The sequence below is a fragment of the Artemia sp. Qi Xiang Cuo genome, chromosome 5 (assembly GCF_049724085.1).
Source record: "Artemia sp. Qi Xiang Cuo chromosome 5, ASM4972408v1, whole genome shotgun sequence".
Lineage (NCBI taxonomy): Eukaryota > Metazoa > Arthropoda > Branchiopoda > Anostraca > Artemiidae > Artemia > Artemia sp. Qi Xiang Cuo.
In genome coordinates, this window is record NC_142798.1 from 28,366,008 (window position 1) to 28,390,916 (window position 24,909).

Sequence of the window (24,909 nt, forward strand, 5' to 3'; positions counted from 1 at the left end):
AGGGTCACACGTGATATGAAGGCAACTTACACCCCTTCCACGCCCACCATTTCCCCAAACACATCCAATCAAAATTTTGTGATAGCCATTTTGTTCTACGCAGTTGATTTCTGGATAGAAATTATGTTTTTGAGGATGACACAGCCCTCAGGGCAAGGGTTGTAAGTTATGCCCTGGGGGCATATAAGCTTTTTTAGAAAGCTTTTGTCGTAGAAACTTCAAAAAGGGCTCATTCGATTGGAAATTCAAAGGGCTAGTGCCCTTTTTAATAGTCAAAAGTGATTGAAGGGCAACTAAACCCTCTTTCACGCCCACCTTTTTCCCAAACACGTCCAATTAAAATTTTGGGATAGCCATTTTGTTCAACGTAGTTGAAAATTCTGGAAATTAGGTCTTCGGGGATGAAGACCCCCCAGCCCTCAGGGCATTGGCTGTAACTTATGCCCGGGGGGCATATAAGGTTTTTTATAGAAAGTGTTGTCGTAGAAACTTCAAAAAGGGCTCATTCGATTGGAAATTTAAATGGATAGTAACCTTTTTAATAGTCGAAAGTGATTGGAAGGTAACTAACACCCCTTCCACGCCCACCGTTTCCCCAAACACATCCAATTAAAATTTGAGATAGCCATTTTGTTCAACGTGGTCGAAGGTTTTGGAAATCATATCTTTCAGTAGGACACTCCCCCACAGTCTTCAGGGTAAGGGCTATAAGTTATGCTCTGGGGGCCTATATGGTTCTTATCGAAGGAATGCTCGTATAAACTTCAGAGAGGGCTCTTTTGATTGGAAATTGAAAGTTCTAGTTCATTTTTTAAGAGTCAAAAGATATCGGAGGGTAACCAGCCCCCCCCCCCCCTCACGGCCTTTTCCGCCAAATGTATCCGATATAAATTCTGAGATAGCTATTTTGTTAAAAATAGTTCAAAGATCAGATAACAAAAACTCAGGTGTCAACACAACCCCCCAGGGCCCGGGGCAGGTGCTGTTGGTTATGCCATGGGGCATGTATGGTTCTTATGAAATGGATGATCGTATAAACTTCAGAGGGGGCTCACTTGATTGGGAATTGAAATTTCGAGCTCACTTTTTAATAATCAAAAGAGATCGGAGGGAAACTAGCCCCCCCCCCCCCTCTCCCCCCACGCCTTTTTTCCAAACCCATCTGATGAAAGTTTGGAGATAGACACTTTATTAAAAATAGTTCAAAGGTCGGATAAGAGAACTTCGGTGTCAATGCAACCCCCCAGGGCCCGAGGGAAGGCATTCTAAGTTTTGCCCTAAAGGTTCTTATGTATGGTTCTTATGAAAGGGATGATCGTATAAACTTCATAGAGGGCTCATTTGATTGGAAATTGAAAGTTCTACTTCACTTTTTAAGAGTCAAGAGATTTAAGGGCAACTAGTCTTCTCCCCCCACGCCCTTTTTCCCCAAACTCATCCGCTACAAATTTTGAGATCGTCAGTTTTTTGAAAACTGTTCAAAAATTAGATAACAACAAATTCAGGTGTCAACACAGCCCCCAGGGCCCGGGGGATAGGTGTTGTAAGTGTTGTCCTTGGGGCGTATATGGTTCTTATGAAAGGGATGCTCGTATAAATTTCAGAGAGGGCTCATTTGATTGGAAATTGAAAGTTCTAGTTCACTTTTTAGGAGTCAAAAGATATCCGAGGGCAATTAGCCCCCCCCCCCCTAAAAAAACACACGCCCTTTGACCCACACTTCAAAGGGGGCTCATTGGATTGGAAATTAAGAGTTGTAATGCCCTTTTAAGAGTCAAAAGTGATCGGAGGGCAACTAGCCCCCCCCCCCTTAAGCCCATTTTCCCCCAATACATCAAAAAATAAATTAAGGTAGCCATTTTGTTAAAAATAGTTCAAAGATCATATAACAAAAACTCCTTTACGTTTGGCTATTTCGTTAAAAATAGTTCAAAGGTCAGATAAGAAAACTCCTTTGTCGACGCAACCTCCCAGGGCCTGGGGCAGGCGTTGTAAGTATGGCTCTGGGGGCATATACGGTTCTTATGGAAGATATGCTCGTATAAACTTCGGAGAGGGCTCATTTGATTGGAAATTGAAAATTCTGGTTCGCTTTGAAAGAGTCAAAAGATATCAAAGGGCAACTAGACCCCCCCCCCCGCCATGCCTTTTTTTCCTCAAACCCATCCGATAAGAACTTTAAGATAGTCATTTTTTTTAATAGTTAAAAGATCATCTAATGAAAACTGGGGTCGACACAACTCCCTAGGGCCCGGAGACAGGTGTTGTAAGTAATGCTCTGGGGGCATATATAGTTCTAATGGAAGGGATTCTTGTATAAACTTCGGAGAGGGCAGGCATTGTAAGCTATGTACTGGGGCCGTATATGGTTCTTATGAAAGGGATGCTCGTATAAACTTCAGAGAGGGCTCATTTGAATGGAAATTAAAAGTTCTAGTTCATGTTTTCAGAGTAAAAAAGATCGAGTGCAACTAGCCACTCCCACCCTCCATCCCTTTGGGTTTATCAAATGGATAAACCCATCCGATAAAAATTTGAGGTGACCATTTTGTTAAAAATTTTTCAAACATCAGCAACTGAAACTGTGGGGTCGACACAACCCCCAGGGCTCTGGAACAGGCGTTATAAATTTTGCTCTGGGGTATAGATGGTTCTTATAGAAGGGATGCTCGTATAAACTTCAGAGAGGGCTCTCATTTGATTGAAAATAGAAATTTCTAGTTCACTTTTAAAGAGTCAAAAGAGACCGAAGGGCAATTAGCCCCCACACCCACGCCATTTTTCCCCATACCCATCCGATAAAAACTTTCGGATAGCCATTTTGTTAAAAATAGTTCCAAAATCAAATAATAAAAACTCCGAGGTAGACACAAACCCATTTTTTCAATTCGATATTGCTACTTTGATACCGGCTTTGATATTTTGATGAACATTTTTTTTAAGTTGCATTTTGAAATAAGGAATTTTTAAAAACTTGAAATTTTTTACAATTAAAAACGAACGGAAATTAGTTGAAAAAAACTTTCCGAAAAATAAGCTCTTTAAAGAAAAGTAAAGGCCATTTTAAAATTAAGCTCAGCAAATACAAATACCTGTTAAAATTCAAACTCAAAACGAACAGAAATTAAATAGACAATCATACCAAACAACATACAAGTAATGATTTAAAACGAAAGAGAATATTCTGCCAACGATTTATACATTGAACTCAAAACGAATCGAAAGTAAACGAGCAACTGATGCAAACAATTATACAATAGGAACAAGGAATCATGAATCTGCAACCTTTGAAACGATTGATACCTAAATGTAATGCGGACTTGAAGATTGAGACGAACAAATATTACCGCAAACTCGGGTTCCGATATCCCCTCCTTCTCACTGTAAAAGTCTAAAACCTACTGCCTCATTGTTGCTTTACTAAAAACTATATGCGTCTTAAACAGTCATGGAAAGTATAAACAACATCAAATTGAATATTTGATGTATAATGATATTAATTGTTGAAAGATCCATCAGTTCAAGAATTTATTTCACTGTAATTTTATTCTTATTTTCAATGCTGCAAGAACTGGAAAAGAAAATATTTGCAATATAATTCGTTTTCGGTGAAGCGCCAGTGACGCAGTAGGCTTTTGGTTTTTACAGTTAAGGAAGGGGGCAGTATCCAAACTCTTGTTTGTAGTGAAACTATATTCGTCTTGAACAACTTTAGAAAGAGCTAATAAATTAAACTGAATATTTGATGTATAATGATGTTAATTGCTGAAAGCTCATCAGTTCAAAATTTTACTATAATTTTAAAGTTTATTTTCAATATTAAGTACAAAAGAAATTTTTTTTAATAAAGTTGGTTTTATTTTGTTATTAATAATTGGTTTTATCACTCCTGGAGACTTTCATCTTGATCGGGTCAATATGATACTTAAATGAAAGCTTTTTCTTCAAGCAAGATGCCTAGAAATCAAACCTAACGATCTTTAGCTTTACTTAAAGAACCTCTTGATGCATGTATTTCATCATTTTATATGGACAAGCCTTTGAGACTCTTGAGAAAACATGATTATCCAACATTTAAAGCAAGTTGATTTATATCAAACCCCTGGATAACTCTTTTAAAAGGGCTGTCATCTTTGAACAAAGATCGGACTCATCTCTGCCGGTTGTGCCATGAGTACTGTTACCAACAAAAGCATTAAGTCTATCAGTAAAAGACGAAATCTTGTCATAGTGCCTGAGGCTGTTTGACAAAGACGACAGCAAATCGTTGGTTTTGAACTTATAGCCGCATTAACAAGGTCATTCACATAGATTTAAAAAAATATTGGCAAAACAATAGATCCTTGCGGAACGCAAAGCTCTAATTTGGAAGGATTATAAATTTGCGAACCAACCAAAAGACGACCAGATAAATACGAAAGAAACCAAGAATAAGCACTACATCTTATACAAATAGGGGTCAATTTCTGAAGAAGAATCTTGTGTGTTAATGAGTCGAATGCTTTTCGCACATCAAGAAACACAGAGGCAGGTATCAGACCAGGATCAAGAGATGAATGCAAATAATTCATGAGAGTTGCACATGCATCTCTCATGAAAATTCCAGAACCAAACTGAGAGCCTCGAAAAAAATGTTCAGAATTAAGAAAATCAAGAAATCGAGAATGTATAGCCTTTTCAATAAGCTTTTCTTAATGTGTCTGGTTGTTATTATGTTTGTTTGTTATTTATTTGCTTTTTGGCTCTGTAAAAGTTTAGCTTTGAATTCAATTTAACAGTTTAATATTATTAGACATGAACGCTGAAACTAAGCTATTAAATTCAAGATTTACGTAAATTAAAAAAAAAAATCATTTGTATAAGTCGCAAACCAACTATACTTCCTTCTCTTGCAGGAACAAGAGTCTCAACCACAGCAACAGCAGCAGCACAAAAGCTGGGGCTCATCCCTACTTCAAAGACCGTCGGGTGTTCCGCCACCTCCTGGTACTGAATCCACTGCCCCGCCACCCCCACCTCCTGGTGGTATGATGCAAATAAGTGGAACAATGATGGACCAGAAGCAACAGAGCCAGTATCAGCAGCAGCAACAGTCTGCTCAACAGAGCCAGTATCAGCAGCAGCAACAGTCTCCTCAACAGAGCCAATATCAGCAGCAGCAACAACAATCGGTAATTTTTGGTTGTCGCTTTTTTCTGTTTTTTTTTTAGAGAACTTTTTATTATAGAAAGTTCCAAAGTATTCTCTGGAGTCTTTTGATTACTTGAGGAATTTTGAGGTATCCATGAGACATTCTGTTGTTATGCTCGTATTTATTCAATATTTAAAGTTTACTTAAGTTAATGTTTCTACTTTATCAAATATATTTTACGAGTGACAATAATGGCTAAGATTTTTATCCCTTCTCCCCCCCCCCCTCCGAAATTTTGTCCGACTCGTACAAAAGTAACAAACTTACATGTAAGCAATTTTACTTGCATTTTGTAAAGTTTTATGGCTTAGGCCATAAAAGGCCCATTGCCTCGATACCGCCCGCCCCCCCCCCAAAGAAAGCTACAACCTAATTAATGGTGGGGATCTAATATTAGTTTACCCATCCTTGTCATATATTTTGACAGCTGCCGGATTTTACTGTTCCTATTAATGTTTCCAGCTTAACTTCCAGTTTATGAAACATCTTTAACTTGAATTTAATCCATGCTCGTCGTTCCTTTATTAGATGCCTCCTTGTTTCCAAGGCTTTCTCGCAATTTTGGTAAACTAGAGGATCGACCCTTTCTGTTTAGGTGAGATGATTTCGAAAATTCCCAATACATGTAATGGCTTCAATAACCATTCGTATTTCAGACTTTAAGTCGTAAAAGATGTATAAGTGCAATACGATTTCCATCGGATGCTAGTCTTTAATGCTTCATAGCACTCCCACTTGCTTTTTTGAATACCTCTTAATATTCCCAAGAGTCTTAAGGAATGCTTGGTTAAATATCTCCACCTTTACTCTCTAATTGCGACAGTTGCTTAGCTGGCAGTTTTATTTCAAACGTTTTTGCGTTGAAAACTGTGGTAAATTTTCCAGGGTCACTTCAGGTAAGATAAGGTAAGATATTTATTTCAAAAAGATCACTATCACAAGCCCACAAAGGGCCGAATTCGGACTTCGGAGTCGACAACATAAATGGTTGCACTAAAAACTGGCAAAAATGAAACAACAACAACGAAATGGAAAAATCATAATGAACAATCATTTAACAGTCAATAATTAAAACTTTAAAAATTAAATTAAAAAGATAAAAACTGATCAAAATAAACTTACACAAATACGAATCGTAAAAATATTTATAACAGACATAAAAAAAGGGAGGGGGGGGAATAAACGCATATACACAGAAAAAAAAGAGCGAGACATAAATGCATATGAATTAAAAGAGACACTAAGAAAGTGTCAATAATCCAACTACAGTAAGTTAATAAAAGAGTTAAAAAATAAAAACTGGTCAAGAAGGGGGGGGGAGACAAAAAAAAGAAAAAAAAAGAAGCTATTGGGACATTTTATTCATTTTTCCTGTACTACAGGGGACAAAAGTTCTTTCATATGTCGAAGTAACGCAGTGAATGGGGGAAAAAACAGGGATGGGATCAGAAACAGCTCGAGGCGGCCGTAATCTGGATTGGGAGTGACGTTTGGGGAAAATACTTGCCGTCCGAGGGTTTGTTATGACATTTTTTGCAAAACGGAGGCACAAATTATTTCTTCGTCTCTCGAGGGTCTCTAGGTTTGAAATATTTAACAAATACAAATACGGTATCTTGCCCTCTTTAAAAATAATTCTTAGAGCTCTCTTTTGGACATTTTCAATTTTTTGTGTTGCTTCATTAGAGAGGCCAGGGTGCCACACAGGACAAGTGTACTCTAATATGGGACGCACAAAAGAAATGTATACTTGTAGTAAATGTGATTGGGGGCAACTGAATTTATTTAAAAGTTTAAGGAGGGAAAGCGAGGAGTTTGCTTGTCGTAGGATATTATTTATATGGGCATCCCATTTCAAATTAGAAGAAATTGTAATACCAAGGAGTTTAAGAGATGTGACAGAAGTTTCCGGAGGTATAGGAGCAAGAAAAAGGGGAGGGGATTTAAGGGAACTTACTGAAACTATTGCGGATTTAGAAGGGTTAACAGTCATGTCAAGGGAAGAGGCCTCACAGGCAATATCTTGGAGTATGCCCATTGGGTTGCTAAAGATGTTTTTATGACATATCTCTAAAACTGTCAAGTCATCGACAAATTTCCATCTATTGTCGTAAAGGGTTGAAAGGTTATTAATCATAAGTGAAAAAAGGAGAGGGCCTAGAATAGTCCCCTGAGGAATGCCATTAAATATGGGGAGATAATCTGAGAAACAATTTAAATATTTAACTGCTTGAGATCTATTAGAAAGAAAAGAGGCAACAAGCTTAACAAGGAAAGTTTCAATGTGGAATTCATTTATAAGTTTATCTATGAGTAAATTGTGGTTAATCAAATCAAAAGCTTTTTGAAGATCAATAGAAATTAGATTAAGCCAAGTGTTAGGTTTTTCAAGTAGTTTACCCATGGTATCAACAAGATGGATCAGGTACTGAGAGGTTGACGTGGATTTGAGATTACCAAACTGTCTAAGATCAATGAGGGGGAGGACTTTCATCTTAAGCCAGTCTGCGAGAAAACTTTCATACAATTTTGAAAAAATCGAGGTGAGGGTAATAGGACGAATGCCATCAAAACCAGGCTTCCCATTTTTCTTTTTGATTGGGGTAATAAAGCCTTGTTTCCAATATTCAGGGAACTGTCCAGATTCGGTAATTTCATTGAACAGGGTGGATAGGGGTTTTGAGAGGTAATCACCGAAAGCTTTAATCAGAAGAACAGGAATATCTAATGGGCAAATGCTTGATCGTTTTAGTTTTTCAATTTTTTTTACAACATCAAGTGGAGAAATATGTGGGAGTGAAAAAGGAACAGGAATATCTGGAAATTCATAAGATAGTGGCGGGAGACTCTGGACAATAGAAGCCAGAAACTTATTGAAGTTATTAGCTGTGGTCTTTGGAGGTTCATTTATATTAAAATTTAGTTATTCTTGACTCTTGCTGGTAAGTTTTTTAATTTCAGAGTACCAGTTCTTTGGTTTATAACAGCAAAAGTATTTAATTTTATTTTTATAATAGACTCGGGCGGCTTTTCTAATTTGACTTTTTAATTCCTTTATTAACTTATTTGCTTCAGCTAAATTACACCTGTTAAATAAGCTTATTTTCTTGCGGATTAAAATTTTTATGTGATTATTTATGTAAGGTCTATCACTGGAGCACTTTTTGATTTTTTTTTCTGGGAAACATAATGAATAGGAATCAATTAGTTTTTTTTGAAAAATCAAAATTTTTCCATCAAGGTTATTAGAATTATAAAGGTCTGACCAACTTTCACTTGTCAGCCATGATCCAAAAGAAAAAAGTCCTGCGTCACTGAGGGGATGGCAAACCCCAATGGAGGTAGTAAAGGAATGTTCAATGGCTGAGGAGGGAGAAAAAAGAAGACACTAGTGGTAACTGCCTCCTAGTGGTGGCAGTGCTTGCGGGGAGTTATAAAACTTACTCATATTTGAACAAATAACATCCAGAGAGGTGTTACCTTTTGTTGTAGATATTTTAACCAGTTGTTTAATATTAAGAGAGGTGCAGATAGAGTCTATCCTCAGGTCATTCGCATCACCAAGTAAGCAAATACCAGCGTTCGGATACTTTGATAACACAAAGTCAGCACTTATAAGAAATTGTTGGATAAATTTGCGTTTCTGGTCAATACATTGGTTAGGGGAATGATAAAAGACGGCGGTTACAATTAAATTGAAAGAGCGGGGAAGTACTTTCGGTCGAAGGCTCAGGTACAGAATTTCATCATAATCTGATAAGTTGGGGGTGAGGATGAGTTTAGGTTGGAGGTTATCTCGGACAAAAAATAATATACCACCCCCTTTTTTCCCGAGAGGGTGGTCGGGAGGGCGAAGTTTTATAAATTGAGTATAATTGCTAATTTTTAGGAAATCTGGGTTCTGGGACTGAACGTCTGTCACAGAAATAATATTAATTTTATGAATTTCAGATATACCCTCGAGTTCGTTAATTTTGTCAAAATTCAGGCTCTCAGCATTGGTGAGTAGGAAAGTAGGAAATTTAAACCGATTTGGGTATTGGGACTTTTTTTCAATTCGTGATGGAGTTATTTGGGATTGAAGTTTGTGAGAAGGGTGTTGTGGGTAAGGGTGTGGTTTTGAGGCATTATTAAAAGGCGGGACTGGACCGGGCTTGAGAGAAAAGGAGGACAGCGAACAAATTATGGGAACACTATTAAGTTGGGATGGAACTGCGGAGGAATTCGTCTTACTATTTGAAGTTTTAGAAATTTTGCATGGATGTGTTAACTGTGGATCATTCTGCCTGCTTACTCTAAAACCAGAGTCATCCTGGTTGGGTAGCCAGGGGGTATAAAGTGCACGGGACGGGAGAACGGTTTCCGGGTGATCTGGTACTAAGTCAAATTTGGAAAATGAGTAAGGGGGGGTTTGGGGATGGTCCGAATTGAGTAAAGTGTTTGTGGGGGTTGGACTGACTGGGCAGGCGTACGTACATGGGGCGGAGGATTGTTTCGAGGGATGGGTTCCTGAGGTATACTGCGCTGTATCGGGTATGCAGGGGGAAAAGATTGAAAGTTGAATGGAACACGACCTAGGGGAGGGGGGGGGGTCGTGAATACTTTCGGCGTCGCCCTAAAAAACGTTGGTTTTGTGGCTCAGCTTGTGGAACCTAATACGACTCTTAATGGGCAATTTGATATTATGTTTTGGACAGCCAAAGCATCTTCCACTTGAAAAGCGTTTGCAGATATCAACATGGGGGTATTTGCAAAAATTATTCATACAACGGCTAAAAACATGAAACTTACCAATTTGTAGATATTTACAATTACTAGACATACATCTACTGTCTAAAAAACTAAAGCACATATTCGGTTGATTACACTTAAGATCACTGAACTAATTTTTTTGAATATATTATTGCATTGGGTGATAATTAACGCTTGTAAGTTCAAGATTATTGTCAATCTTTAAAGATGTCATTACCACTGGATTTCATGAATAAATTATTTTAAGTTAAAACAAGGTCAGAATGATTAGTTTGTGTAACCTTTTTAATCCCTTGAAAAAACTCTGCCGAGGGAAGTTCACTAGCACTTGCTTGATTACATATAGTGAATTTTTCAGATTCAAAGGGTTTTACAGTTTTTACGCAACTTGAAGAATTTGGATAATGCATATTTAAATTAGAAGTATCAGCTAAAGGAGAAACACTGGGCGACGTAGGGGATTTGAATTCATGTATAGCATCAACAATTGCTAGCTGAAAACCGACTTTTAACATTTTGATCTCATTGTCCTTGAAAAGATCACTTTTATGACGTTCATAAAGATCAGATAAACTATCATAAAGAAATTCAAGATTAGTAATCCGTTTCCTGAGATTGACGATTTCCGCGTCTTTTTTTATGCAATCTTCACAGGTATGGGGCTCGAAGACACTAGCGGTTTCTGCAATGCTTGCCTATTCACCATTACTGAAGCCATTGATTTGGGGGGGAATTTGGTAATGATGGGTTGTAGTTATTTTTGTAGAGTCAATCGATCCATCAGAACTGTTGTTGACATTACTCGAAGCACAAGGTATAGTAGGGGGTTTTGTAATACCACTTCGAACGATCATTTCAAGTTGATTTTCGTTGGAGATGGATGAATTTTCTTCATCCGAAATAACAGGGGATCGATTGGTTGAACCACTTCTGGTTTATTATCGATGGTATTAATCACGTCATTTTCAACCATCGACGTTCGGCATTGAACGCATAACCAATTAGGGTTTTTAAGGCGATTACTTTTTGTTATGCCAGCACAAGCAGGGTGCAACCAAGCATTGCACTTAGAGCACTGGAAAGACCCAGTTCCACATTTTCTGTAGCATTCATTACAAGGATGGGACATTCTAGGCTAAGGAATAAAAACAAGACAGACCTTGAATTGGAAACTATATCTTCAACTAAAACCTGGTCGCCTAAGCCAGGATTAGCACTGGTACTTGCTAAAGAAAAGTTCACAAGGCTGATCTCGCGTCTTCACTTAAAAATCACAAGCGTCATTTATTTCAGAACAAGACGTCTTGACAGGTCAAGATCTAATGGAAGACTATTGGTATCTTCAGGAATGAGTCTTCATTTTAGAAATGTCTGATGTCTACTGTGCATCTATTCCTAAAGCTATTCATAACAGCATGTGTGTTCGAACGCGCTTGGGTACAACCCTTGGTCTGATTTGATAATTCATGTTTGGGGTGGGTGGCGTACAAAGAAAATCAAGCACATCTATCCTAAGAGCATTTGACTTGTTTTTATGAACTCTTCTTTTGTAGAGGGGCTTTTCCTTTGTTCGGTATGTTTTGGTGTTTTTCTTTGTGCTGGACAATTATGCAAGGATACATTCAAGTGCATGTTTTTTTGTAATGTTAATAGCGAAGCTTTTCCCTTTTTATTTTATTTTACTAAACAACTTCATTTAACGACTTTGCTTTAGGTTTTCTCTCCTTATTTTTTCTTTTACTATCGTTTTCTTTTTTTGTCTGCCACTTTCCATCATAAATAACAATAACCGTCGTTACTTTTCATGTGTGCTAGTGATTATCAGCTAAATTAAAGGTTGAGCTTTAATTTATATATAATTAATAGATTTAGAAACGTAATAAATTGTCAAGTGCATGGTTGTAGTGGTATGAATACAGAAAGCGGTTCTTTCCGTTTTTGATTCTTCATTTTGCAAAACAATAAATTATCGGTCTATTTTAAATGAGATTTTTCGCTCTCTTTTTTCCTCTTGCTATTAGTTTTTTTTTGGCAAATGTTGACATCTACTTTTCTAATAAACTTATGTACGACCATGAGTTATTGAGACATGGTGATATGACAAGTCACAAAAGTCAAATTCGAGTTATGTATTTCGGAAATTCTTGTAAAGCCTTAGATTTGACCAGTTTTGGTACCTGAGTAACTAATGATCCAAATAAATGAGAAAGCATCGTTTATTGTTTGGTTTTTGTTTTGTTTTATTAAGTTTTAAAATAGATCATTTGAGAATCATTTTTGTGTTGTTTTTTTTTTCAGATGATGGGATGGGGATATCCTGGACAAAGCACTCAGCAGCAATGGAATCCCATGGCTGGAATGGGAATGCCTCCCAACATGATGCAGATGTACCAAGGAGGGTGGAGTGGTTATTCAGGTGTTCCTCCCCCACGAATAGGTCAGTCAGATAGTACATCAAGTGATGTGGGAGGCTATGCTCAAGGGGGAATTGCATCAGTACTCCCCCCTCCTCCACCTCCTCCTCCATCATAAGTGTTTCAAGATAGTGAATTCGATCTTTAAATTTTAATTATTTTGTGATTCTGCATATTCTTATTGAATAATTAATAAACCTGGTGTTGATAAAATGTTGACAATTTATGAGTTTGTAGAAAAAGGAACTATTTTAAGTAGCTTTTGTGTGTCCTTTTATTATCCAATATATCTATCTTCTGGTGTTCAAATGGGAATTGGGCATCACAAATTAAATGCTTTAATTGTAAGCAAAATTTTGAGCAACTGCGGATGGAAAATGATGCAGTTTTGTGCTTTATAAGGATTCGAAAATATTTTTTTGCCGTTTCTCGGACGTTACCAATTGATGCAGCTAGGCTGTGGCAATCTATAGGCATCGAAACTAAATCCGTGAAAAATGTAAATGGCGTGTTTTGATTACGAATGGCCAATTCGTAAATCATATACCTGGAATGGCGGTCAAATCGACCAATTAAAAAAGATACAATCTAATGTTTTTTACTCAAGATGAGGTTTAGACGCCGTACTGAGTACGCTTGGTCGACGGATCTACTCTTATCTCTAGTACCTGAAGGTATTAAAAGCTTTCTTCATTTTGTGGAATGACCCTGCTTGTACGAATGCTAAAAAAAACAAGACTTGTTTTTTTGTGGCAAAGTTTGTTTTTTTTTTTTCGATGGCAAAGCTATTACAGAAGAATAATTCTTTTTTTACGTTTTTAGCTCCCCTCGTGAATTATTGTGGCCTTAAACTTGGTTCTCACCAAATGCAAGCGAGACTTAATAAAATATGATAAATCTTTTAACAAAGTTCTACTGCCGAATAGTAGGTAATTACATGTACAAACTACAGTTTTTTTCTTGTTTAAGATTCGCGGCTCTATCTACAACGATTATAAAGCCAATTGTGACTATTATTTTTTTATCTCATTGAATGGTTGAACCACTTTATGTTATACCACAATTCTTGTGTTAGAGCAAATTTTAATCACCCTTTTGTAAACTTTGTTCGTGTTTGGGGAGAACCAAACATTCAATTATATCTTGTCAAACAGTTCGTGGTAACGAACTGTAAAAGGAGTGACCCGGCTCAATAATAACCGAAACTCTAAAAAAAGGAATTTTTATACCAATAGATATATCAAAAGAATGAAATTTTTATGATGATTTCAAATATATAAGTTTTATTAAGTTTAGTATTACCCAAAAAAGTTACGAGTCTGAGAAAATTTATTTTTGAAAAAATGGAGAAACAACCTTTAAAAGTCATAGAATCTTAATGAAAATCGCACTATCAGATTCAGCGTCAGAGAACCCTATTATAGAGGTTTCAAGCTCCTGTCTGCGAAAATTTGGAATTTTGAATTTTTTGCCAGAAGAAATTTCACGGATGCGTTGTTTTTTTTTTTTTTTTTTTTTTTTTTTTTTTTTTTTCAGGGTAATCGTATCGACTCAAAGGTCTTAGAATATTGGAAGAGGGCTCATTTGAACAGAAATTGAAAGCTCTAGTGCCCTTTTTAAGTGACCAAAAGGATTGGAGGGCAACTGGGCCTCCTCCAATGCCCTTTTCCCCCCAAAATGATCTGATCAAAATTTTGCGATAGCCATTTTATTCAGTATAGTTGAAAGATTAAATAATTATGTGTTTAGGTGGAAAATTATCCCCCACAGTCCGTGGGGAGAGACCTGTAAGTTATGAGATTCGCCCATTGTTTACGTATAGTATTTGTTATTGGTAAGTATACAGCCATTTTTTTTAGGGGGAGGAGTGTGCTTGGGATAGAATTCTATAGGTAGAATCTTCCTTGGGGAGTGAATATTCCGGGGGAAATGTTACACTGGGGGTTTCGACATAATTAATATACGAATTATTTTTAATTTTCTTGCATTTTCTTTGCCAAATTTTTTATGTGGAGATGTTCTGGGGGAATTATCAAGGTTTTTTTTTTTCGCGTGTTTTATTTTCTGGGAAATAATTTCCACGGAAGGGGCATTTTTGGAGTGATCGAGAAACCGATTAGAGATTAAAGTCTTGTTCAAATGAAAGAATGTTAAGAAGAATTTTTCAGGGTGGGTCATCCGCAAGCAATTTTACAGGGAGGGGCGTTTCTCAGCGAGGAAGGAACTGTCTGTATGGAATTTGACGGGGGTGTATTTTACGTTGGATGAAATTTCCACGGAGGAGTTCTGTGAAGGGGAGGGGTATATTTCATAGAGGGTTAGCCAGATTTACCGGCATTATTTGAAAAACGATAAGAAATTATGCCATATATGGTTTGTTTGACTATTTGGTTTCCATATACGCTAAAGTTTGACTGTTTACTGAAATTGAAAAACTGGGGTGGTTTAATTAGAATACGAAGTTTTTTTCAAAGTGCTAACAGCTTTTGCGTAAAGAATAAGGTATTGATGAGGAGGTAACCCTTCATGTCCGGTGTAAATCTGCCAAAATTAATATGCAAATTTAGTTTTAATATTTTCTGCGCGGTCAGCCAAATTTGACCCTACATTAGTTGAAAGACGTTCAGAAATTAAATTTAAAAAAACAAGTTTTTTAACTGAAGGTAAGCAGTGACATTGAAACGAACAGAAATTATTTCGTATAAGAAAGGGGCTGTCCCCTCCTCTAAGCCTCGCTCTTTACGATAAAGTTTTATTGTTTTAAAAATGTCTGTTCGTTTTAAGTTTTAATGTCGCTCCTTACTTTCAGTTAAAAAAAAATAGTTTTTTTAATGTCTTTAAAAGAGCAATAATTATATATGTGTATCTATATTTTTCTCGATACGACACTAAATTTTTTCTGAAAATTTACAAACTGTCATTTTCTGATTTGGAAAGTAATCTAGATATATCACGACTTTCGGAAAATTCGATTCCCCTCATGAATTGATTAGGTGCAAAAATAATGAATGTCGATACAACTAAATCTAGAAAAATTAGACAAAAACGTCTTTTGTGTGAATCAAGGTATGGGGGCACTGCATTCCAACTAGGGGGGGGGGGGGATACGCCGGACACTGTCTTTATGTCTAAAATCGCTTCACCTAGCAAAGCTTGGTTTAAGACCATAGGCGGGTCTGCCTTGTTTGCCTCTTTTTTAAATTCTTGATCAGCATGCCTAAGACTCTAGGCAGGTATGCCTTTCCAAAAACTAACCTGACAAGTATGTGTCCAATAAGAGAGTCCTTCATACTCCTGCCAGTTACCCATGCCTCAGGCATTAAAACATTTGCTTTTAAATTACTTGGACTATCTGGTCTTGGCTTTTCTCTGTCTACAATTACCCAGCCCAGTCTTGATGCAACCTATTGCCCAAAATACTTGATAACTTCAATTCAAAATCAACGGGAGATCAAAAAGCGTAAAAAATTTTTGTCCACAATGTAGGATGTACTTTCTGTAGGTTTCTCTGTCATGCGCAAGTCGGCTCTATAATGTTTTTGTAGTTTAGAGAGCTACGTTAAGGCAATAATATTGACTTCGAAATTTAAATCGTTTCACTGCAGAGAAAACACTTAGGGCGTCCCATATCGGCTTGAAATGAAGAAAATGTTGTAGTTGTGAAACCATCTATTGATCTGGATGGTCAAAATATTTGGAACTCAGCAGGTTCCGCTGGTATCTAAACTACCTCATTTACAGGTTTCAGCCTGAAATTTGTTGTAGATTCCAAAGTATCCAGGCCCATTCAACATCTGACCCTTTGAAATTTTGTATTTGTTTCACAAATCCAAGAGAAAAAGTTGTGGGTTCTTCGAGACGACATACGAGCTCTATTTGCCGTCGAAATGCACCTTATCTACTACCACTATCAACTTACAATGTGTGTGGTAAAGAGTCAACATGGCCTGGCCATCTTAACCTCTCTTTCATTGTAGCCAACACCCTGGGCCTTGTCTATTCGACTTCATACAACTTAACTGCATATATTGTCTTTACCACAGTATATAAATTATAGGCAGTATGATCTTTCCCTATCTCACCCATTATAAAAACCCGGACCGAGGTGCGAGTGCTCCAGAGAACGTAGAAACATAAGCGACATTAGATCTTTTCTCGGGTAGACAAGTCAGATTTCTCTTGAAAGCGAAACTTGGCTTCAACGTCGGAACACTAAATTTTGAAGAAACTAATTTTAAATTAATTTATTCCAATACATATATGAAAATCGGTAACTAGTAGTGCAATGTTATTATTAGATGTTTTTAGGAATTAAAAGTAGGTTTCGAAGTCTCAGGTTGGTTTCAAATGCATTTTGAGAAAGTTTCTGCCAAAATACGTGTTCCAGGGTAATTGAACCGCTGATGGCAGATCAAATGAGAGGAGTTGTTTGTACGCGCTAATGCAAGAAGAAGTGGGAGAAGATGTTTGTTCGCACCGAGAATGAAGAGCCAGAAATTATCTGCGGCAAACTTACTGCTATTATCTTTATACTGTGGTCTTTACTAATAGTTCTACTACAAAAATCTGGCTCGACGAGGGCCAAAATGCTACCGAGCAAAAATTCTGAGATAGCCAAAATTAGTTTAACACTGTCAAAAGGCCATACACAATTACTCCCAGTTTCAGAGGTCTTGCTGCTATGTGATGGCTCATTCGTCCTCAACACATCTAGTCTTCACAAAATGAACGGTAGTTGTGTAGAACGCGACTGTGGTAATTATAAGGGCGACATACGCCATTTTTGTAACTTCAGAAGAACCAAAACGGAAAAAAATTTGTTGGCTGTTGTCGCTTTGAAGTATGAGGCTAATGGAGATAAAGGGAACATATTCTAAACCATTTTTTATGCTATTTTCAGTGGGGTAAATTAAATTCAATTATTCCGAGCCAATTCAAAATTATTCCTTTTTATGGTGTCTCCTTTTTCCTTGACAAAAATTGGAGACAAATGCTTGGTCTCTATGTTACAGCTCCCTAAGATAATCCTCTTCTGGCATTCTGAATTGCAACAAGACCTGATAAAAAAAGAGACCTACGCTACATAGTGACATGAGTCTCTTTTTATCTTCGTAACAGTAAGAGATAGGACAATTCTGACTACACCCTTCGATTCGTCGTGCCGAGTTTACCCACGACACATACATAACTCATTTTCAACTGAAATGGAATATGTCCCCCTTTTAATTATCACAGCGAATGGATATGTGGTTGTACAATATTGCGTACTTCTACGGTATTAATGGCAGTCGGAAGGAAGAAGGTTAGTAGATATTTCTTTTGGGGGAAGGTTAGGAATGCCTGAAGTCTGAAAATGGCTATTTTTTAGGCCTAATTTTTTGTGATGGGTCTGTCATCAGTATGCGGAGCAGATTTATCCCTTCATTGGAAAAAAACAACTAAGCGTGAGCTGTGAAGTGTGTACGCCAAGGTAACAATAGCTTCTCTATTGTTATAAAAATATTTATAATGTGAAGTAAAAGATTAGATTCTCATGTGCTTGCTTGCTCAGAGGCGGCGATGTGGCATCCCCCAGGAGAAATATTTACGTAAAGAATCCTCCCTCCTCTTATAGGATTTAGACGTCACTACCGGAGAAATCATCATAAAAAAACGAATGATTTTCATTTTTGAAGCATTGTTGTGCAAATTTTAAGCTTGAGCATAAAGATCGAGCTGTTGAGGGGGTGAAAAATCCCGTCATATTTTGGATATAAACTCAATATGATATGAACGAATAGAAATTAATTAATATATCGTACATATGAGGATGGTTCCTCCCCCCTTTAATTTCTCCTCTAGAATAAATGCAGCCTACGGTTTTTTGAGAGTGGAATTAGTATCTATACGCTTAGAACGAAAGCTTCGAGCTCTTTGCCCACATAAGTACGAAGGTTCGTATGCTTCCCGAAAAGGATGGATGTTGACGGATATGGATTTTTTTTTTTTTGGGGGGGGGTCATTTTATCAGATTAATAAAGGTCGTTTAATCTCGGGGGTGCACCCATTCTAAAGAAGCGGCACTAGAGCAACTAAGAGTACTAAGTCCAGTAACGGAGAGTAGGCTGTAGTGGCCTTTTTTAGTTAACAAAAGGAAACAAATTACTGCACGGTGTGGATTTATGTCATTTTATGCCGACGATTTTGGCCCAAATGGTAGGAAAATTCCATCGAGCGATGATTTTGAGATAGCCAATCTGTGTAGAAATTTCAAAAAGCTAATATATAGCCTCCCAGTCGGAGAGGACATACTGCCACGCTGTGATGCATTCGTGCTTAAAAATAAATTCAGTCCATACAAAACGAACGGTTGCTGTATCTTAGACCCTGCAATCAGCAATATTAACAATAATATGTCACTGCAGAGTTGCGTGCCAGCTATTACTGGACGTCAACTGTCTATGGGAGGGTGTGTCTAAAGCCTCGAAAGTGCATTTATAGGCCCAAATTTTTCTTAGCATCGTAAAAAAAAGTAAAGAAACTTTTACAAGAAACTTTAAAAAAAGTAAAGAAACCTAACAGTATAGAAACTTTTAATCTCATATTTTGGAAACTTGTATTCTATTGTGTATTGCCACTAAATGTAAATGAGCCCTTGTTTTCAAAGTATTGTTACATAAAATAAAACTTGAGCATAAAAAAAGGTTTTTTTTTCGGGATTGGTAACCCCATAATACTTAGATTACTCTGAATAAGATGTTAAAAATGGACATATTTTGAACTGTTGAAGAAAACAAAATTCTAATAAAGTAAAGAGCTACATTAAAACTTTGGGGTTGAGGTGGTAGCAGCCCGCTTCATGCATAGGCTAATCTCCGTTTGTTTTAAGTCCTAATGCCGTTCCTTACTTTCATTTGAAATGCTTGTTTAATTTCTGTCGATTCTAGATCGCCTTTTATTTTTCGTGAGGAAAAAACATTTGTTTTTTAAGTTGCTCTTTTTGTTTCAAAAAAAGCATTTTACAAAAAAAAAAAAAAATGAGAAAAATGAAAACGACTTGTTAAATCCTACAAGTAGCTATGACTATTCGATGATTGTCTAACTTCTCCTGGAAATTTGCCTAAGGATGTGTATTCTTGGAACAAGCGAATTCGGGAAGCTTGACATATCATGTGAGGACGTGGAAAACTTAGGTGGGATTGTTCTTGTGAATTTTCTGAGGATATCTATTCAATCAGGTTTGTGACCTTACTGGAGTGTAGTGGCCTTATTTGCAGCTTTATTTTCTAAAGCGTGGCTCGAGCACTTAATCTTTTCAGGGTAGGGGATATTTTTGTAAGCCCATATTCGTCCAATCAGTACATGGGGGTGCATTGTATGATCAGCTGTAGAGCCAAAGGGGGTATTATATACTTGCTGAAAAGGATTTACTATGCTCCTAAGATTTTTGTGGGGGGCCCCATCCATGCTTGCATTTGCTAATTCCTTCATCGGAGATAGATGTGACCAATATTGATCGCAAAAAAATTCATCAGTGCCTCTAGCTCGATGACCACCTGAAATCATTTTATATAATGTGTGCCAAAAGGGTACCATATTATTCGGCTACAATCTATTTTTTTCATATTTTGTCTTATTTAAACCTTTGAAATTGTTCCCGCGAAAAACTTAAAACCTTAAAGTTGGGACACATGAAATGGAGATCATTTTCTTTCCCTTTTTTGGTGGGGGGGGGGGGCTCTGAACGATTCCCTACAAACTTGTCGGTCTGTGATTCTGAATTTGCTAAAGGAATAGTTGTTTGTTTTTACATTACTCCAAGCACTGATCAGTGACGTAAATTGGGCAATATGGGGGGGGGGACATCTGCCTCCTGAAGGTTTTCTGTCCACCGTAGATTGTATAAAAAAAACCTTTCTTGGTCTTTTTATTAAAAAATTACCTTTTTTTGTATTTTCATTGAAATATTTAGAAAAAACAAAATCGCCCCTGGATTTTAAATAATGCATTTTTGCACCCACCTAGATTGTGAGAATTATATTTTTACACCCCCTCTCCCTTTATTTCTGTGAATTAACGCCAATAGTACTGATGAGAGTTTCAAAGAACCTAGAACCAAACGGTTCCCGGACACTCCTTCTTCTTAAAGTAAGATTTGGAACGATCTTCCCACGCCTAGGGTTACATCCATTTTTACCCTAACCTCCAGGTGATCCTCATTGTCTGTACTAATTAATCACTAATTTGATTAATCTGCTTGTTTCTTACCTTTAAAAGAAACAATAAGAGTGCATATATTTCGACCAAGGTCCGCTAAGTCGTTTTCAATGCAAGAAGATTACAAAAAGAAAGATGGGGACAAATAAATGAAAATTGCGAGAGACGAAAATAAAACAAGAAGACGAAAATAAATCTAGGTTGAAAATTACGATTTTTTTTTAATGTAATTTTTCATTTAAGACGGCTTATCGAAGGGGTTTGCCAAAATAGGTGAGATTTTGCCATTTTCGCTTATTAAAATTTTCGCAGTTTTCTTCAGTGGTGATAGTTGGAGGAAAGGTAAGTGCCCCAAAAGATTTATTGGCCCTCCCCCTAGATTTTGGAAAATATCTTTTTAGTATTTTCGTCGAAGAACTTTTTTTTTGTGTTTTCATTGAAAAAAATTTGAAGAACAGCAAAATTACCCTACCCCCTAGATTTGAGGAACACATTTTTGCCCCTCCCCCTACATTTCTATGAATTGACAACATTGTTTTGTTGTTGTTGTTGTTGTTGTTTTTTTGCTTGACTTTTATAATCTAGGTCGTATTTTTAAACTAGAAAATACAAAGTAATAACTAAATTGATTTTTATAAAATCTGAGAAAGTTTAGTCGCAAGCTACTTCTATATTCGACAAATAATAGCTGCATTTAGTCGCATTTTTTTTCTGCTAATCCCGAATTCCTGATCATAAGATAATGAATAATAAGGAATCTTCTACTCTGTTTTCATTCTTTTTCTTAATATTCTAAAACCATAAAAAATTTAGTTCTTTGATCATCTTTTTCTTCACTTCAGAAAATTTAAATTAACACATTTGCTGTTGCTAAACTTAGTTATCAAGGAGGCACAATTGTGCCTCTATAAAGAGGCGACCCACCACAATGTTAAGCGATTTCCAGTCCTAGCGGTTACAGAGAGACAGCGGTACTCTCATTTTGTAGCCCAAGCTTAAACTAAGCAATGTGCAAAATTTCACCCCCCCCTCCGACTTTATCTGCATGGGTAAAAGTGGGCCGGAAGTTTCGACCTTCCGACCACAGCCCCCCTTTAACGTTGTCCGATTGGGCTGAAATTTAGAGGTTAAGCTTTCCTAGGGCCCGGGAGATTATCCTCGAAATTTCAGCTCAATCCGATCGCTCCTTCCCTGTTTTCCAAAAACCAAATATAGCCACTTAAAGCTCAAAATTTTTTTTTTTCTTGTTAGCCACGCCTACAGGCCACAGTTGGCAACTGATCCGGGTGAATGAGGACTCATTCGAAGCAGAATTCGACCTGTTAGGGCTTTTTGATATTTTCAGACCGAAAAAATTATCCCCCGAATTTACATTTACGAAAAACCTCGTTTTCCTATAAGAGCCCATGTTAATTTTTCCCACCACAGCCCCCCTTTAACGTTGTCTGATCGAGCTGAAATTTGGAGGATAAGCTTTTCAGGGGCCTGGGAGCTTATCCTCGAAATTTCAGCTCAATCTGATTACTCCTTCCCTTTTTCCCAAAAACCAAATATCAAGTTTTGTGGGGATTTGCTTGCGTCAAAAATAGATTCCACTTAATAAAAAACAATTACAATTGTGTCTCTTTAGTACAGCAGTCGATACTCCTGACTGTCAGGCGGAAGACCCGGGTTTGATTCGCCGTCAGACGAAACTTTTTATATACTGAATTTAAAGTTTAAAAAAGAAACTCAGTTTCTTTTTTAAATTATTTGAAAAAAAATACGTTTTCTAAAGAGTTAAAGAGGCTGAGTTACAAGGTCGACCCTTAAAACACCCTGTCGAGAAAGAACAGAATAATACACAATCATCTAACAGTTAGTCAAGCAATAATAAGTAATAAACTGTACAAACACGTGCAGAAATTATTTGAAAAAAACTACGTTTTCTAAAGAGTTAAAGAGGCTGAGTTACAAGGTCGAACCTTAAAACGTACAGGGATTAGGAGGCACAGTTGGGGGCTGCCGCCCCCCAAACCCCCGCTTTCGCAGCCTTTAAATAAAAATTTTTTTTTTAACTGAAAGTAAGGAGCGACATTAAAACTTAATACGAACAGAAATTATTCCGTATATGAAAGGGGCTGTGCCCTCCTCAACGCCTCGCTCTTTACGCTAAAGTTTGACTTTCTCACAACTCTTTTTTTTAAACAATAAAAACTTTAGCGTAAAGAGCGAGGCGTTGAGGAGGGCACAGACCCTTTCATAGACGGAATAATTTCTGTTCGTTTTAAGTTTTAATGTCGCTCCTTACTTTCAGTTTAAATTCTTTTTTTTATTTAAAGGCTGCGAAAGCGGGGGTTTGGGGGCGGCAGCCCCCCAACTGTACCTTCTAATCCCTGTACGTTTTAAGGTTCGAACTTGTGACTCAGCCTCTTTAACTCTTTAGAAAACGTAGTTTTTTTCAAATAATAGTAACATGAATCATATACTTACTGCTACCATTAAAACCAACTAGTGGTAGTATTAATCCACCTATGGACAAAACACCCACAATCAGTTCTCCATCCCAGCACGTTTAAAGCTTATATTTTTGGCAACCTCTGGGTCATATTTTTGTTTTTGAATGTAAACCTGAATTATTTTCATATTCTAAAATAAACGATGATTGAATTCTACTTTGCGAGTCAACGCAGTAAACGTTCAAAACGTTCACCTGTTTTTCGGAATTATCCTGGTCGAAGCTGATTTTTACCCACTTTCCGTTTCCCAAATGAGTTACTGTCCAGCACTTCTCTAGATTCGACCTAAAAAGTCTTTTCAATCCTTTTTTGAGCTGCCAAGTTACAAATGAATTGGTAAAGTGTTAGGGATTTCCTCATAAATTGAAAACTTCTGGGTATGAAACATGATCGTTTTAACGATAAAAGCTGCAGAGTGGCATAAAATGGTTCCAAGCCTTATACGGAGAAATCTAATATTGGAGAAGCATGTTTATTAGAAAAAAGAACCACAGAAAAGTATTATCTACTTTCTAATCAGTTTTTGTGAAGTTTTTTAAACTTTGATTTTAAGGTTGTTATTTGCATTGTTTCTTTTTGAAGATTATTTAAAAAAAACATTTCCAAACAAAAGTTTTTCAAAGAAGAGTAAATAGCGATATTAAAACCTCTGAATAGGCTGAATTTAAGTCATGCTCAAACAAGTCAAATTTAATTCGAGCCGGTATTACTATGAATGAATAAATGAAACCTAAAACAAACATATATTAAAATGAAAATCGTATCAAGCTTAAAAATAACAGATATTGCTATTGTTGAACACATGAACCTAAAATAAACTAGACAAAAATAACGAATAATAAAGTCACACTCTAAATGAAGATAAATTATCACTAATAAGAGAGGGACTGCCGCTCTCCTGTATCCTCTAAAGGCTTGAATGTTTTACGTCAGCTTAGTTTTATTTGTCAAGACATCAACTCAGAAAGAAAAAAGCCGAGGCTAAAGAAAAAAGATACAGTTGTTATATTAGTAATTTTCAATTAATTGTCACCATCAATCCTTGATTCTATTTCATTAAAACATATAAAAAAATTGTTTTCTTTTTTTCAAATACATTTTGAAAAGGATATGGAGAATTTTGGGAGCAATCTGTTAAGCTTGTTGTGGCAATATTTTGAACCGACGAATCAATAGATGATTAGCCCGTTGATTTTCAATATGTTTGGAAGGAATGTCTTTCTTTAAAAGGAAGAAAACATTAATGAAAATTTATTGCCTATCAAACTAACGAGATTGGATTTATTGCTTAAAATATAATGATGGATGACAAAAAGAAATTCTGGAAGTTTGAGCAATCTTTTTTACTTTTTTAATGCTATAACAATAAGATAAAAAACTATTTTAGCAAAATGGCTATCTAAAAATTACAATTCAATACCATTGGGGTCCTTTAGGCAATAAGGGGTACAGTAAGGGGATGGTTGCCCTTTAGTCCCTCTTGAACCTCAAAAAAGACACTATAAAATCTCAGTTTGTTATCAAATAAACCCCCTTGGATGATTCTACGACTATCCTATGCATGCGAAGTTGCTGCGAAAAAAGGAAGGCATATCGCTCTCCTGTGTCAACGCTATTGCGTAGACAAATAGCATGGGTAACTTACAAGAGTGGGAACTGGAGCTAGTATCGACAAAAAAGGCATCAACGCCATCTAGCGTTTGGCGAGACTTGACATTTTTTTAAGCTTTGTTGTCGTTTTCCTGTCAATGCATGCGAAGTTGCTGCGAAAAAAGGAAGGCATATCGCTCTCCTGTGTCAACGCTATTGCGTAGACAAATAGCATGGGTAACTTACAAGAGTGGGAACTGGAGCTAGT

General features: G+C 36.8%; 1 protein-coding gene across 1 annotated transcript in view; it reads left to right on the forward strand.

Moving 5' to 3' along the window:
* LOC148952003 (uncharacterized) overlaps nucleotides 1–12,570 on the forward strand; it is a 55,467-nt gene extending 42,897 nt beyond the window's left edge. The window contains exons 10-11 of the mRNA XM_089089474.1: nucleotides 4,896–5,171; nucleotides 12,242–12,570. Of these exons, the coding sequence (XP_088945600.1) occupies nucleotides 4,896–5,171; nucleotides 12,242–12,475 (510 nt within the window). The 3' untranslated portion in view covers nucleotides 12,476–12,570. The remainder of the gene's footprint in view (nucleotides 1–4,895; nucleotides 5,172–12,241) is intronic.
* The last annotated feature ends 12,339 nt before the right edge of the window (nucleotides 12,571–24,909 follow it).